Genomic DNA, 18,333 nt, shown 5'->3' on the forward strand with positions numbered 1-18,333 from the left:
GAAACTTGTACTGCAATAGTATCTATAAACTTGCTCCTATATGTTAAATATTTAATGAGATTAGAGAATAAATAAATGTGTAAATAATTAATTTACAAAAAAGCAAAATAAAAAAATAATTAGTATGCTCCTATATGCTATATATTTAATAGGATTAGAGAATGAATCAATATTTAAATAATTAATTTACAAAAAGAGCAAAATAAAAAAATAATTAGTATTTTATTATAATTTAAAGTTGAAATGTTTCATGTATAGTATAGAAACTGTAGGAATGAAAAAATTTATTTTATGAATTTTAAGTTGTGAAATTTATTTTGATGTGTTTTCTTGGTATTAATTATTGTTTTGCATTTAAATTGATCTTTACTTTAAATTAGTTTAATATTGGACTTTAATTATTTTATTTTATTAATATTGAGTTGTAGTATTTTTATTTGGTTCTTATTTTTTTTTATTGTGCATTTTTCTTTTGTTGAACTCTTCTATTTTCGAACTGGGTCTGTTTGAGTGTATTTTATTTTTCTTTTGGGCCAAGCCCAACTCGTGAGCCTTCAACCCAGCCCACTAAATTCCTCCCAAATGGCGTCGTTTGATCCAGCCATTAGGACTTCTTCTTTTCTTCTCCTTCTTTCTCCTGCGCGCTGTTGTTCTTCTCCACCTCATTTCCGTTGTTTTCATCTCCTTCATCAATCTGTGCACCGCTGCTTCTCTTCTTCTCCTTCTTCATTTTATTTTGTTTCTTTCCTCTGTTTTTTCACGTCAGCGGCTCCGCGCTTCGATCCTAGGCGTTGAACCGGGTCTTTGTTCAGCAACCCGGATATGAGGTTCCTCGCGTGGAGCTCGAGCGTGCCAGAGGGCGTGGAGGTCGGGAAGCTGAGGGGCTCTTTTATGATGCTGTGCAGGGTGGCCTCGTTCGATGGAGCCGCAAAGGGCGTAGATGAAGATCCCGAATACCCACCAATCAACGGCGTTCCCATGCGATCTACCGGATGTGATCTCCAGTGCCACGTGTTTGTGGGTTCTGAAGAAGGAGCACGACCGGGCGTTTACCGGCTCAGCCACGAAAAGCCGGTTGGAGGTTAGGGTTTGCACCTTGTGTGACTGAAATAGTGTTGGGGAGTACCCTCGTCATTGTGTTTTGTACGTGACGGTGTTGTGTTGGGGAAGCACCCTTGTCGTTGTGTGACGGCGTTCGTGGGGTCGATGGAGTCGAGGACCACTCCCATCATTGTGTTTTGTACGAAATGTAAATGGAGTGTAAATCTTTTACATAAAAAAAAAATGAAATTAGAATTCACTGTTTATTCTTGTAGCAATGTGATAGACATTTATTATTATATATAGATATATCTGTGCGCGCGCGCATTTAGCCTAGATCGAGCACATTGCAGTTTTAAGTTTCTGTAGTGCTCCTTCGGGTTGAAACTGCAGCGGCACTCGCGATTAGGGCCGTCATTCTCTGGATTACATCTTCAAACGATGGACGCTGTTCTGGATCCCTGCTTGTTTTAAAGCGAGCAGAGTTTAGTTCAGCATGGAAATTTAAGATATGTAATATTAATACAGAGAAGATTTAAGGAAGAATTAGCTAGCTGTAAATGAAGGTACGTACCTTTGCCAACAGTCTTGGATGATGTATTCTATCTGGGGATCAAGGCCTTGTGGTAGGTCTAATCTTCTGTCCATGAATCCTACAACTCCAACAACCTTTCAAAATCAAGAGATCACAACGGTCTCAGATGGAGGAGCATTCTAAACAAGAGTACTAGAGATCAGCTAGAATCTGCCTGTCCGTATGTTTGAGATCACCTCACCTGTAAGGCGTTTAGATTGTTCCACGGAATGGATTCTGTCATTAGTTCCCACAGGATGACACCATAACTGAAAACATCAGACCTACATATAATAGAAATTAAGAACGAATTTCAATGTTTCATCCAATATTATTTTTCGTGATCATCCTGATCATTTACTGCATGCTCACGGCTCAACCCAGCCCCAAGATCAGGAAATTAGCGAAATTAAAACTTATAATTTTAATGTACTTTTCGTTTGAAGGTTCATTTCGAAGGACTTCAGGAGCCATCCACTGAGGCTGTATTAAAAATATAAACAAGTCAAGGATATATGTCACCCATAAAAGTAGCATTGCAATACATACAAATATCGGATGAGCCAGAACTCATGGAGGAGATTTTACATGAAAAATAAAAAGAGAAAGATCAGATCATTACTGTTCCTCTCCCAGATCTTGCTGTTAGAAATGTCGAGTTCTTTAACCTTGAAAGGCCAAAGTCTCCAACCTGGAAAATTATAAATCGAATGACTACTGTAATTAAGCAAGTACTGCTATATATAATAAGCAATGTTGTTTGTACCTTGACAGTCCAGTTTTTATCAACAAGCAGGTTAGAAGATTTTAGGTCTCTGTGTACTATTGGTGGGTTTCTGCGGTGCAAATAATTCATTCCTCTTGCCTGCAGCAAAATATTAATGGATTGGATTTTGCTCATTCTAGAGTTCTAAAAGCAACAGTACACATACATAAAGACACAGGCGAAAGAGAGTAGAGAGATCAGAGAGAACGTGCATACGTACAACATCAAGAGCCATCCTCAGACGCCGTCTTATGTCTAATGCCTGATTGTTCTTGTGAAGAGTTCTGAAAAGGCTTCCTCTGACCACGGAAAACGAAATCTACGTAAACTACCGGCATATATTTTCTCGCAAAAGAGAATCATCCGACGTACTATTCACAAAATCATGCAGCATATCCCCTATCAATACGTAAGTCAATAAAATACCATCTCTAGGTGGACTTTGTTTACTTATTATATCCTTACTCTTCTGGAATTAAAGGTAAAACACTTCATTATACCTGGGTAGGAACTCTGTGACAATTGCAAGCCGCTCCTGTGTATATACTGCTCCCATGAACAGCAGTACATTTGGATGTCTTAGTCTCTTCATTATGTCAATCTGAAACATATAAGGCAAATCAGATTCAAGGATGATCAGGTACTTACTTACATCACCAAAAATTACAAGCAATTAAAACTTAGCTGAGCCAAGATAGAGTAGCACCTCTTTCTTGTAGTCCTGTAAAGTTCCCTCGCTACATTCATTTCCCAGGTAAACCTTGATGGCAACATCCTGATTATGAACATACAGCCATTCTTCTTCAAGGAAAAAATATTGATTGAATATATAATCTCAGATCAAGACATAGAGGAGTTTTGGGGTTAAAAATTACCGATTCATTCCAAATTCCACGATAAACAATGGCATAGAAACCTGTTAGCAGGAACAGTTCATACATCAGGCATTTATTTTATATAAGATTAATGTCCACCAAACCCCTTAGGGGTTGACTCAAGTGGTAAACGCTTTGTGTTTGAGGATATGCTTTTTAGGTCTAAAATTCAAATCTCATTGGATGCAAACAATCTCTAAGACTATCAAATTGATAGATTTTTTCTTTAAATTACTCAAAGTGTGTTTGCGAGAAACTACTTACCTAGGGCCTGTACATTTCTGAAATTAGTTGGGACGTTGTTCCGGGATACTTGGTACTAATAAAAAAAAAATGTCGACCAACTTTTCTAGAGCAGATTCAAAATTTCTATTTTCCTTTTGAGTTAGATCTTCCCATTAAAGGTATTGTAAAATAATTGATCAACTATTTTTGTTCCATGATTTAATCAGAACTGCGCCTTTGACATGAGACAACGAGATACAAAAGAGAGGAGTTGGCAGCCATTCGAAACCCTGCATTTTGCATACTGAAGCACACAGGCCTTTTAAATCTAAATGAGCCACTGAAGTTTACCTTGCCCAATCTCGTCCCCAAAGTGTAGGTCTTCCCAACGAATCTCACAAGCTACTAAAGAGTTCGACTCATTCTCCCCTTTGCTTGATGAGCTTCCATTGCTGCCCATCGTCTCTGCTGAGCTTGGGAGCCGTTTATCATCTTCTTGTTCTTGCATTTCATCTTCTATCTCCAAAGCTTTCAAGTTTGAAACTTCGAGTTTCATTTCCTTCGCGTCGACTTGGCAGCCTGTTCTTGACAATGGATCTCCAGGTCTCGGTAATCTAAAACACTCAGTACACTCCCCTAAAGCGGCTACATGAAGAGAAGTCTCTTCAAATTCATTGGGAGACGTTCTATGCCCGTTATATACCTTAGAGTATGTTCCCTCAGCTACAAAGCAAGAATCTTTTTTGTGGGGGCTCTCTCCCTTATCCTCTGTAGCCCTAGTGTAGTGGCATGAGGCCATTTCCTTCGAATCTGTAGCATCATTTTCTTGAGTAACTCCATCGTCTTGATCTCCTCCACGATTCCCAGTTCCCTTAATGTGCAGCTTTGCCCAGACCTTTGCTGCCTAGAGTCACATCCACCAATTAGTATAGGCTTTATAAACGATATCCAAAACAAAGAGAACTGGAAAGAAAATTACTATCTAATGAAGTAGACATGCACGGCATGGCAGTAATACTGTACGAACCATTTAACGCAATTAAGCTCATATCATACAGATGATAGATGAAGATATACAGACTAAGTAGTAAAAACAGCTTATCAAAAGGTGAAAGAAAAATGAACTAATTAATCTTCGAAATCCCCTTGTCAAAATAACAGAGAAAAGAATTTAACTGTAATCCATTGATAAAGAGACGTACTGGTGTACTGGGCCTCCCTAATTTAGCACCTTCAGTGTCTCTTGCAGTGTCCTGATCCGTGTCCTGATCCGAGTCACATGCACTGCACTTATCTCCATGCCTCCGCAATAGAAATTTTGAGGCCTGAATCATTATTAATGGTCCCGCAGCATATATATTTAATGTTGCACCACACTTCTAGAACTATATTTAATTTTCTAGTTATACCAATAATGATCATTATGACAAATTACTTAGGAGAAATTAATGTGAATAAATAATAATTTTAAGCACCAGATTGGAGACAGAAGATGCAATTTGTGGCACTGGAGAATTAATTGGTGGACGCCCCTGAATCCCTTTCAAGTTTAACCCCCGCAGTAGTCTAGGTTGATGACGATCATGGCGGCCGGCACGATCCTGATCACGTGTTCTCAGGTTCTCGGAACCTATACTGTTAAATAATGCAGCATCACTTGAAACAGTGATAAAACCAACAAGCTCACCATCTTCATACGAGGGGCTTTTTGTCACTATCGCCATAAATATTTCACCGGACCTCTTCTTATACGGAAACTGACCTGACCATGATTGCCCAATACTGCTCAAGCTGTTCATGATTTTCTGAAAAGGTTCGTAGTATTCTTCATCAACTAGGACTTCAGCAACTTGTTGTCCCAGGACTTCATAGTCTTTCCATCCAAAGAGCCTTTCGGCTGAATGATTCCTGCAATACGTGTATTTGTTGAGATAACAGCCAGCCACTTGTGATGGTAGTAACGTGCAAAACAAGCATTGAAGGGAAGAACTAGTTTTTATTTTTATTTTTATTTTGGGAAGAACTAATTCGTTCCTTATCTTATGCCGAATCTATTGACATGACTGGGATCGATATTCCTTTGATAATCCCATAGCTAATTAAAGGTCCTAATTAAGGATGAGATGGAAAATGCGTTTTCCCTGAACCAGATCACCATTGCAGAAAAAAGAACGACAAAATTAGATCCACTTTATTCATACTATATATGTATGTGGCTGGTCTTACTAGCTAGATTGGCTCTAATAGTACCATATATATCAACTTTAAATTTCTCTAAAATGATTAGGGATGTCAAAAACAAAAAAGTTGAACTGACCGAACTAGTAGATTTGATCCGGTTTGTAACCGATTCAGACATTCGGTATTGATTTTCATATTTTAAAAATCGGTTTGAAGCTAATCTATAAATATATATATATATTTAATTTTGTATATTATATATAAAATATGCTTTATATAAATTTTTATATTATATGTAATTTTGTATATTATACGTAATTTTTTATATTATATAATTTTTAATCGTAAACATGAACAATAATAGTAAAACTTACTTTTGATCATATGTATATAATTAACTTATGTAGTGTCATACGTATAAATGGTTAATCGAAAAAATTGAATCGAGCCTTCCACATGACTTCTTAACTTATGGTAGTGTGATGCTAACCCTCACATGATCATGTTATCCATCATCGTCATCTCGACCTTCCATGTACATATAGTATAATTACATAGGTTATTCAGGCACACTAGCATGTAAACAAGGAATTAAGAAGGTTGATGATCTGATCATGCCTTTTATGTTAGGCCGGCAAGATTTGTACCTAACACAATCCTCATGATTCCTAAAACCTTAATTAGCTAGGCCCAGTATAGACCATGCCTATGATCCGGCCAGCCTCATTAACTAAGTTCTTGAATTTGAGTAGTAGAACAGATTGGGATATTTTCCATAACCCATCTTAATTAAGCTATATCTCCCACAAGATGAAAGAAATTAAAAACCATAAGCAAAGTTGCTTACAAATAACTCTCTCTATAGAGCTTGCTCTCCAGTACCTGAGCCACCAAGCGGCGGATTGGGAGTTCAGCATGCATCGACCTTAAATTCCATTCCTAACTCTTGTTTAAACATGATCTTCACACTCGATTGAAAGATCGATCGAAAACCAGTACCACATGACCGTGTAATTATATATATATGAATCACAGTACTCTCTGTAACACCTAGAAATCAACATGGGGTAAACCAAACAAAGCTTATAATCAGAATATACCTATTGTCGAAGTTTAACAAATTACATACCAGTATAGGATCTCCCCGGAAGAAGCTCTGCAAACGTGAACAGCGTGACCCATACACTCCAACGCCCTCCTATACGGATTCCCATCAACGAAGAACCCCGGAAAACCACCCGGCCACCAGGAATCTAAACCAATTTCCTCGACCCCCACCTTCAATATCTCTCTCTTCTTCTTGTTCGTCTTGATCTCTTGCACCAGCTTGTCCAACTGCTCTCTCAGCCTCGAGTGACTGGCCTCCAAACTCTGGCACCGATCGACCAGAGCTCTGTATAGACTCGTCTGTGACTCGTCAACGTCCATGGAGGTCCCCGGAGACTCGCCGGCGGATGTGGGGTGTGCAATGCGCATAGTGGTTGTGGTCTACATTATCAGTTTATTATAATTTTTATCGCTGTGAGATGGTATCCACGGCTTTGTGTTTATAACTTTTGTATACGAAAGCGTGGCACTAACGAGTGACTGCCACGTTTCAGTGGCCGGCCTGGGGATACTATCGGTTACGGACAGCTGTTGTGTTAGGGGAAGGGATGGCGAATGGGGACAGAGGATTTTGAGATTCGAGGCAACTGACAAGTGACAATTTAAGAGGAGAGTTTGCTATTGGTCGATGAAACTGGACTTCTTTGTCCGGTTTTGTTTCGGAAAATTTACGTGAAGAACCCTAAATCTTCTTTATTTGTGTCGCATTTTATTTTTTCCAAGAATAATCATGCGTAGAAGGACGTACAAATTTTTATTAAAGATTTTTATAAAAAATCCTACTGTAAAAAGAATTATAAAAAAAAGTAAACTCTATTCAAAAGAGAAGTTTTTTTTTTTTTTTTAATTAATGTTACATATAATTATGTGCAAACATAGTGTATTTATTTAAAAAAATAGTCAGATTTATTATTAAAAAAATTAATTTTTTTTATGTATATTTTATATTTACTTACTTTTTTTAAAAAGAGTGCATATTACTTCTACACTTTATAACTATAAATATTATTTATATTTTATGAAATAATAATTTTACTTATTATCTCCACACACTACACTACAAGAGATATGATTTTTTGAGACAAAAAATTTTGTCTCAAAAAATGGAAATTTCGTCCCTAAAAGTTTTGGGAGACGAAAAAATTTCGTCTCTATTTTGTCTCAAAAAGGCTGTCTCAGAAAGTTTTCGGAGACGAAAATTGATTTTCGTCTCCGAAAAGTATTTTTAGGGACGAAATTGGGCGGAACCGGTCGAAACCGTTCGAACGGGAAATTTTTTCTGAGACAAAAAAATGTCGTCTCAGAATCAAGTTCGAACGGGAATATTTTTGTTCGAACAACATGAAATGTTAATTCGAACCAATAACCATATCTGACCAAGTCCGTTCGAACAAAAAAGTTCGTAAGCGACTTTAGTTCGAAGAAAAATATTAACTGTTCGAACAAATAATCTATTTACAGAAATCTTCTGTTCGAACGGACTTTTAGAAATGAATTTATTCGAATGAGTATTTATTTGTTCGAACGAACGCAAGGATTGTATTTCCCGGTAAGTTCGAATGGGTATATTTTTGTTCGAATGGGAATTTATTGGTTCGAATGGATATGTTTTTGTTCGAATGTATGCAGAAATGGTAATTTACCATTCAAACGGCATTGATCAAACAAAATGAAATTGATACTAATACAAATTGTAATCTATATACATCAATTATTCAAATGTTTACAAACATCGTAAATATTAAAGGCTATTAAAAAAAAACAAATGAATTATGATTGTGGTGGTGGTGGTGGTATAGGGTTTTGGGACATCATTAATTGAAATTGTTCAAACATTTTTTGGTTATTTAATTGTAGCCTCTCTTCTAATCTTGCTTCTAAATCTGCTGCTTGATCTAATCGGGTCAACAACTCTTTTTCCTTCGATCTCAATCGTTCTATCTCAAGTGCAGCTTCCTCTAATTTTTTAGTGTTGTCGTCATTCGATCTAGCTTTAGAAGATGATGAAGATGTTGAGGATGGCTTCACGCAACGTCCTAAGCCCCTCAAATATCCAGAACGTGATCCAAGAACTTGAGAAAAGATTTGAGCATCGTTGACAGATGATTCATCAGATGGATCCGCAATAGTGTCTTTAAGAGATATCATCTTGTCCTGGAAAAAGAAAAACATTAAAATTAGTATATGTAACAAAAATATGTTTACAAAGAAATTAAATAAACTTAAACTTACATAATTTGCCTCTGCCTCAGGATTGCTCCAAACACCATCACGATTTTTATGTGCTTTAGCATACAATTGGGTCAGATCATAATCAGTAGGATTTTCTTCTTGCTGCAAAATGAAAATTAATATCATAATTTATACGAAAAAAGTGTATATATTAAGATTTATTGGAGACAATAAGAACTAACCATTTTTTTTGACAAGCGATGAAAAGATCGAGAACCCGCGTGATGGTGTATCGTTAAATTTGATCTATTTGTTTTGTTCACTGTACTCCGTTTCTAAAAAAAAGAATTATAATTTTTATTTAATACATCTATTATATATTATTAAAAAAAAATAGTAGCGAAATTACCTGATAAGCAGGATCTTCAAACAGATCACAAACTTTCTCCCATTCGTTTGGTGGCATTGCTTGGAATGGACTTTGACGCGCCTCTGTCGTAGTACTGAACTTCTGGTAGTGTGCATGGCATCGACCTTTGTACCTCCGAAATGCATTCGACATGAGTTCTTCAATCGTTAGTCGATCCTCCCGCCGACCAAAATTTAATTCAAACTCGTCCTTCAAAGAATTATAAACAATTAGTATAATTTCAAACATTCGCATTTAAATAAAAATGTTATACAAAGTAACTTATTACCAGACAACGATTTTTGATGTGGTCTTTCACATCTTGGGGAACTTTAGCCCAGGATGATGTAGCCATCGGTGCATACGTGCGAGTAAGTGTACCAACATAAGAAGCAAGCCAAGCTGCCGAATCCCCAGAGCCACCGGTGTGATCATCAGATATATCAACTTTAATTTTACCCACTTTCCTTACCTTTTCTATGCAGACACCCCTCGTAATGCCTCTAACTCGGCACTGGTTTACAACAGCTATATATACAAATGGCTTAGAATATATTTTAATTAAATTAATCGTATTTGAAAGATATACATTGAAAAAATACCTTGTTCTGGTTCTGGTGACGGTGGCCCACCATTGTTGGCAGGTGAAGCACACGGGGATTCGCTAAGTGGTGGGGATGGCTCATGTGTTCTTTTGCGTTTAGGAGGCATATCTGTTTGAAATTATAATAAATTATTATTCGAACAAAATACATGAAATATTTTTATAAGAATTTTACCTACACGCATATCTGTTTGAAAATCATTCGGTATCAGTATTGCTGGACCAATCGCTCTCATCCTCAGTAGACACTTCAGTTGATTCATGTTCTTCCGACATGTCACCTTCAATTACTTCGGGTTGAACATCTTCTCTGCGCAATGGGACCATGTCATAATGGCTTAGATCAACAAATAGATTGATGCCTGATTCATTTTCTTGATATGCTTCTTCATCGTCTGGACTATCAACTTCTTCATGTGGTTTGTCTACCTCTGGAATATAATCATACACATTTCTTGGCGCAAATTTCTCGACTATTCTCCATGGATTTCCGAACTCCGGATCATCTAAATAAAAAACTTGATTTGCTTGGCATACGAGAACAAATGGGTCGTCCTCATACCATTTGCGAGATGTATTGACACTTACAAAATATTCATCCTTACGCACTCCCAATCTAGGATTCGAGACATCCCACCAATTACATTTAAATAACCAGACCATATATCCCCCCACATACTTTAATGCTATGATATTCTCCACAATTTCGTAAAAATCAATATTTTCATCCCCATGGCTTCCTTCGACAACAACCCCACAATTTTGAGTTTTCCTATATCGTTCTCTGTCTGCTGTGTGAAATCTATATCCACGCACCAAACATCCTGAATATTGGATAGCCCGCTTAGACGGACCACATGCCAAAGCATATACTTCTGGTGAGATTTCACTTGAATGTTCATTATATTTCGATGCAACCTACATAAATAAATTTTATTCTACTTATATCAATATCATATATAAATATGATGACACCTACAAATTAAATAAAGTTTAAAATACTTTCAAGCATAATTTTTTCCCGAATAATACCGTATGTTCAAACCATGAGGCAAATTCTTCTTCATGCGTCTTTTCTACGTCAGTCACACCATTCGTGCGAAGTAGTTATATATGTTCGCTGCATATGTTAATGTGAGTTATTAATTTGTATAAATATATACTATATTATTAGAAATGCACTTAATACTACTACCAAATTAGATGATCATCACGAACCTCAAATACTGTTCAATTTCTTCACAATTATTTAAGACATACCATTGAGCTCTTTCAAACTCTCGCCCACATAGGTCATAGCCCCCTTGTGCACCTATAGGTCGTACTTTCTGGGAAAACACGGTAAATGCTGACGAAACTCCCATTTGTCCACCTTCATAATTTCGATCCGGTCTCGTAAATCTAGTATCAACCCCACGAAAATACATTGAACAAAATGTATGCCACTCATTATGAATATATGACTCTGCGATCGATCCTTCCGGACGAGCCTTATTCCCCACGGATCGCTTAAGTTTTCCCAAAAACCGTTCAATAGGATACATCCATCTATACTGAACGGGGCCAGCAACTAAAGCCTCACGAGGGAGATGCACAACCAAATGAACCATTACATCAAAGAATGAAGGCGGGTACAAACTCTCCAATTTACACAATATCAATGCAATGTCAGCTTCCATTTTTAATAAGGCATCAACTTTCAACGTTCTACTGCAAATATTTCTGAAAAATCGCCCTAATTCTGTGATAGCTGTACGAACATCTGGAGTAATCTTTCCGCGCACACCAACTGGCAACAATCGCTGTAAAAATATATGGCAGTCGTGACTTTTTAGACCAGTTATCTTCCAATCATGAGGTCGGACACATCTTGACATGTTCGAAGCATAACCATCGGGTAATTTGATTGTCATAAACCAATCACAGAATTTCTTTCTCTCATCACTTGAAAGTGTATACCATCCAATGGGCATATAAGCTGATGACCTAGTATCTTGCAAATGCAACTCTGATCTGATTCCCAACTCTTTCAAATCTTTACGAGAGTTGACTGTATCTTTTGTTTTTCCTTGTATTGACATCAGGGTACCCAAAATATTCTCACATATATTTTTTTCAATGTGCATTACGTCTAGATTGTGACGCAGTGTTAAGGTAGACCAGTATGGCAACTCAAAAAAAATACTTTTTTTGGTCCAATTCAATTCCACTGCTTATCTTTTCCTCTTTCAGCATCTTGCATTCTTTCCAAATCTGTTGTCTGGGACATCTGCCAATTGAGTGAGAATATCACTGCCAGAATACTCTGGCGGTGATGACCTACGATCAACCGTTCCATCAAACATTACCCTATTGTTTCGCCATCTATGATCATGAGGTAGATATCGACGGTGTCCCATGAAACATAATTTCCGGCCATTCGCTAACCACTGAGACTGTGTATCTTTGTTACAAACAGGACAAGCCATTTTTCCCTTTGTGCTCCACCCAGACAAGTTCCCGTATGCCGGAAAATCATTAATTGTCCAAAGTACTGCAGCATGCATTTTGAATTCACGCGAAGAGGCCACATCATATGTATTGACACCCTGTTCCCACAACTCTTTCAACTCTTCCGTCATTGGTTGCAAATATACATCTATTTCATTTCCTGGTGACCTTGGCCCTGGAATCAATAGAGTCATCATAAAATAAGGATCCTTCATACACTTCCATGGTGGCAAATTATAAGGCATTACTATGACAGGCCAAGTGCTATGAGAAGTGCTCATGTTGCCAAATGGATTAAACCCATCAGTTGCTAAACCAAGACGTACATTGCGAGGTTCTTCAGCAAACCATGGATACTCGTCATCAAATTTCTTCCATTGTAAGGAATCTGCAGGATGAGTGAGAAATTGATCATTTTGAACTCTTTCTGTGTGATGCCAAGTCATATCTTTCGCAGTCATCCGGGAAGTAAATAATCTTTGAAGTCGAGGAATAAGCGGAAAATGTCTTAACACTTTCTGGGGTACATTACGCTTATCTGATGTCCATCTTGACTCAAGACACACCGGACATGATTCACATTCTGCATATTGCTTCCAGAAGAGAACACAATCATTCTTACATGCATGGATGATATTATAATCAAATCCTAACCCTCGCTTCAATTTCTTCGCTTCATAAAAATTTTGAGGTACTACGTTATCCTCTGGCAGAGCCTCTTTAAATAATTCAAGCAGCATATCGATAGCCTTTGCAGAAATACGACAAATAGACTTTATATGGAGCAACCTGACAGTGAATGACAACTTGCTATGACGGGTGCACCCTTCGTACAATTCTCGTTGTGCATCCTCCCACAATGATCCAAAGTCTTCATTTCCCCCAAATGACTGGGTAGATGTTCCTTCTCCAACCCTGGCACCATATATGCCTGCGCCAAGATCTCCTAACATTTCAGTCATATTTTCTCCATTATCATAACCATCATCAGAAATATCAACATTTATGTCTTCCGTGTCGATCTCGTTACATTCATCCATCTGGTTGGTGTGACTGCCAAATCTAACTCCTTGGGGAAATGGTTCTCCATGTAAAACCCAATGTGAATATTTACCATCAATTCCATTTACGAATAAATGATCCTCCACAGCCGTCATATTATAAGAACTAAGGTTTTTGCACTTCTTACATGGGCATCTTATAAAGCCTCGACTATCAACACTCCCACAAGCAAATTCTAAGAAAGACTTCACCCCTTGTGCATATTGCTTATAGTCTCGACCAAGTCTATCTCCCAACAACATCCAACTTTTGTCCATCTATAAAAGAAAATCATAATCATGGGATAAACACTATCATTCAACTATTACAATACATGTGTTTAATTACCCTGTACTTTTAAGGTAGTTGGTCCTATCCCATTCGAGAGACTATCATCTATATCGCATATATACTCAGTCTAGAACTCGTATGTTAGTAAAAATTTCGGCAGCATTTCCCTACAATTCTCCAAGTATGCTAGTCACGATAAGCCGTCGACCCTATTCAGGAGCCGAGAAGCTTATGAACTACATACTCGAAGAATGTAGAAAAATGCTAAACCAAAATTTAAATTGACTAACACAGGAGTTATAACTAAGTATATATGCCATATAGATGATAGAATCCCAAACTGTCCACTTTGGACAATTCAAGAGTTATACCCAAATATTCTTTAAGAGAATATTTGGCCACAACTCTCGAACGGGTCTAAGGTTTAACTACATGTAAAATAACTACAAAATTCAAACACTCTGTAGTAAACATAACAAGCATACATCACATGGGAAGATTACATTACAAGTATACATGATGGGCCATTAAAGATTTTGAAATATTTAATACTTGAGTACTTACTTATGTTCAAATATTTAATTATAATTTTTTAATTAAATATCTTATTATTATATTTGGAGTATTAAGCTATTTAATCAGTGTACTTAGATATAATTAATTATACATTATGTATTAATAATCTTATTACTTGAGTACTTAAATATCTTCACATATTTAATTATAATTTTTTAATTAAATATCTTATTATTATATTTGGAGTATTAAGCTATTTAATTAGTGTACTTAGATATAATTAATTATACATTATGTATTAATAATCTTATTACTTGAGTACTTAAATATCTTCACATATTTAATTATAATTTTTTAATTAAATATCTTATTATTATATTTGGAGTATTAAGCTATTTAATTAGTGTACTTAGATATAATTAATTATACATTATGTATTAATAATCTTATTACTTGAGTACTTACTTATGTTCAAATATTTAATTATAATTTTTTAATTAAATATCTTATTATTATATTTGGAGTATTAAGCTATTTAATCAGTGTACTTAGATATAATTAATTATACATTATGTATTAATAATCTTATTACTTGAGTACTTAAATATCTTCACATATTTAATTATAATTTTTTAATTAAATATCTTATTATTATATTTGGAGTATTAAGCTATTTAATTAGTGTACTTAGATATAATTAATTATACATTATGTATTAATAATCTTATTACTTGAGTACTTAAATATCTTCACATATTTAATTATAATTTTTTAATTAAATATCTTATTATTATATTTGGAGTATTAAACTATTTAATTGTCACTGCAAATAATAAGTATTTAATTCTGTGATACTGTTCGAACAAACACTCTATAAGTTCGAATGGAACGCTGGTCGAGTTTTATTCCGTTCGAACAAATAAAAATTAATTCGAACGGTATTCAGAGCGTTCGAATTAAACCAACCCAGAAACCAGTCACGAAACAGAGCACAAAACTGATAAACAAAACACAATTTCTGCATTCATGATGCCATATTTCAATACAACAAACTCAAAACTATATGAATATATCTAAATATGATTATTAAACAACTTAGAAAACTAATAAAACTTACCTCTTGTACTAGCAATTCAAACTTTAGTCAATCCACAATACCTATATATTTACATAAAACACATTAAACTGTTGTTCTATCCCAACAAATAAATGCAAAAACTCTATAGATATTTGTAAACGAAAATCGGAATGAAAAATACAAAAAAACACAACTTACCTCTTGTCCTTCTCATTTCTCTCTCAAGAATCTCTTCTCTCTCAACGCTTTCAAGCTCTCTCTCTCCACAACACTCTCTCACAGCCTCTGCCACGCTCTCTCTCCTTTTCTCAATCTTCAATTCGAGTGAAAATGAAGTGAAAGGATCGGATTAATAATATGTGCATTTCAGTTCGAACTAACTTTTAATCAGTTCGAACGCGAAAATCTAAATACCGCTAATTTTTCCCACAATTTTTTCCCGTTCGAATTAATATTTTTCCAGTTCGAACAGAAAAAGGAATATTCTCCAGCATATACTGATAACTTGGCGCGAATTTTCCCTCCAAACAAAAAAATATTCGTTCGAACATAAATTATCTCTATTCGAACTAACTGCATATTAGTTCGAACAGATAATTAGATAAATATATAACTATACACATAATACACCCAATATTATTATGTGTATATGTAAAAATTATATAGACTATATAATACTAAGTGTCACTAATATCATAATACTAAGTTTCTTATCAATCTATAATATTATGTATTTAAAATAGTATAATATTTTATTTACAATCACTAATAGTGTTATACTTATAAGTTAGTATCACTATAAGTATAATACTAAGTATCACTAATAGTATAATACTAAGTGATATTAAAGTATAGATACCATCAAAATATGAAAACTAATAATACTGTAATACTTTATAATATAGTCCAAGTACTTGGTTTATTATTAATATACAAACTAAATATATTAGAAATATGTTTTTTATACATATAATTAATGCAATGTTTTACTATATACTTACTATATTTACTTTATAATGCAATGCTTTAGACAATACTATTTTATACTCATCTAATCCATAATATATATACTATTACATATATATATACTAGATACTTACAATATATATAAGTAACTAGTATAAAACTCTATACTATTGATATATAGTTATCTAATATATATTATTATATATACTTGGAACTAAATTTTTTATTAGTACTAGTATACTCTGTATTATATACTATTATTACTAATACTTCTCAATTGTTTTACCTCTTGTACTTATATATATATATATATATTTTTATGAACTATTATATAATTCATTCGAACTTATACCCTACTAATTCGAACTTATACCCTTTTAGTTCGAACTAATTATTCTTCCATTCGAACGAAATCACGTTATTTAAGCTGCGAACCAGTTTCCTTTCCGGATCATTTCGTTCCTCCTCTCATTCGAACTCTTCGATTCCTCCGCCGTTAGCAGCCACAACGCCGCCACCAACTCCGACCAACTCCTCAAATCTCCTAGAACAAGAGGTATGGGTTAAAGGTGCTTTATTTTCATTAGTTTTTTAGTTAGTTTTGGGGGGTTCGGATTTTGAATCAATCCGGCCCCATTTTGTTGTTTTGGGGGCAAATGACACAATTATAATCGGTAGAAATGATAGGGATTTACTCCTAAATCATTTCTACCGATTAAAATATTGGATTCCTTCATAAAAATGAATGTGTCGGTTCGGTTCTGAGTCGACTCAGCCATGTCTGTTTGGCTCAGGTCCGTTCGAATGAATATAAATTCCATTCGAATTGAATTCAAGTCCATTCGAATTAAATTTATGTTCATTCGAATGGGATATAATTTTATTCGAATGGATTTTAGGCTAATTCGAATGGCAGTATCTGAGGTCATTCGAATTAATTTTATGTTCATTCGAATGAATTTAAATTTCATTCGAATGAATATAATTTAATTCGAATGGAATTAAAGGCCCTTCAAATAAGCAGTTGTCAACCATGATAGCACAACATCATCATTCCTCTAATTAAATTTAATTAGATCACATATATCTTTTATACATCAACAGTATACTAATGGCAAGCAGCAGCGGAAGAAAACGTTCCAGACCCCAGACAGTAGAAAGTACCTCCGCATCTCCTTCTCAGCCGGCCGTCAGGCCTATACTAGTTGAGCGGGAGATCATTTTAGGTGACTTCCGTGACCTCACTTGGGAGGGGCGGAGCATACATGACATCATCACCGATCGTGGATGGACCCCGATCTGTCGACAGAGTGGCACAGCATATCCTGAGATGGTCGGTGAGTTTTACCGTGCCATGGGTGAGCAGCCTGGTGATGCTCTATGCTATAACTTAGTGGTCCGGGGAGTGAGTATTATATTCTCTTCCCGCGTTATTGCTGAGTTTCTAGATTTGAGACAAGAGCCCGGTGCCTATCCTGCAACAGCAGCAACGAGAGCAGCTGCGAGATCAACGACTGCACCATCTGGAGAGGACACAACAGTCGCATCCTCATCGCCACTGCCGGATGTACAGACCGCAGAGCTGGATGCTAGCTCGGATGATAGCGAGAGCGGTGATGAGGTACCTGATGATGGTCTCACAGACGATCAGGTTCGTGACCTAGTGCGAGACCCCGAGGCTCCTCCATATGATGGCAGTAAAGTGATCCGACAGGCCGACTGTATAGCATTTTTCAGAATGCTTAATTTGATTGTTGTGTATAACATTGATCCGAAAAAACACAAGACTGATTTTGGGATCGAGCGGGCCAGATTTTTGTTACGGTTAGCACAGGGAGAGCCGATTGATCTGGCATTATATTTCTTCCTCCGCATTCGCACAGAGTCACGCTATTCGGGTGGAGGTAGTCTACCATTTGCGCTTTTGATATCTAACCTCTTACTCCATTCAGGGGTTACAGTGACTTTGACTGAGCGGAGGTCGCCACAAATGGGGC

General features: G+C 36.0%; 1 protein-coding gene across 3 annotated transcripts; it reads right to left on the minus strand.

Annotated features, from left to right (window-relative positions):
- Positions 1 to 1,254: 1,254 nt before the first annotated feature.
- On the minus strand, positions 1,255 to 7,193 carry LOC122282731 (kinase suppressor of Ras 1). Of its 3 annotated transcripts, XM_043094731.1 has the most exons (14): positions 6,792 to 7,193; positions 4,957 to 5,389; positions 4,684 to 4,806; positions 3,833 to 4,385; positions 3,257 to 3,297; positions 3,088 to 3,156; positions 2,882 to 2,982; positions 2,602 to 2,680; positions 2,382 to 2,480; positions 2,238 to 2,306; positions 2,049 to 2,098; positions 1,818 to 1,899; positions 1,616 to 1,710; positions 1,255 to 1,502 (listed from the first exon to the last, which is right to left on the minus strand). In XM_043094731.1, the coding sequence occupies exons 1-14, from the start codon at positions 7,136 to 7,138 to the stop codon at positions 1,397 to 1,399; spliced, it is 2,247 nt and encodes a 748-aa protein (XP_042950665.1). In that variant the 5' UTR covers positions 7,139 to 7,193; the 3' UTR covers positions 1,255 to 1,396. The 3 variants fall into 3 exon arrangements, 2 of the variants coding, with proteins under 2 accessions (XP_042950665.1, XP_042950666.1); XR_006230455.1 differs by lacking the exons at positions 1,255 to 1,502; positions 2,049 to 2,098 and having other exon boundaries at positions 1,642 to 1,710; XM_043094732.1 differs by lacking the exons at positions 1,255 to 1,502; positions 1,616 to 1,710; positions 1,818 to 1,899; positions 2,049 to 2,098 and adding an exon at positions 1,767 to 1,817.
- Positions 7,194 to 18,333: the final 11,140 nt, after the last annotated feature.

This window comes from Carya illinoinensis, chromosome 11 (assembly GCF_018687715.1).
Source record: "Carya illinoinensis cultivar Pawnee chromosome 11, C.illinoinensisPawnee_v1, whole genome shotgun sequence".
In the NCBI taxonomy this organism is placed as follows: domain Eukaryota; kingdom Viridiplantae; phylum Streptophyta; class Magnoliopsida; order Fagales; family Juglandaceae; genus Carya; species Carya illinoinensis.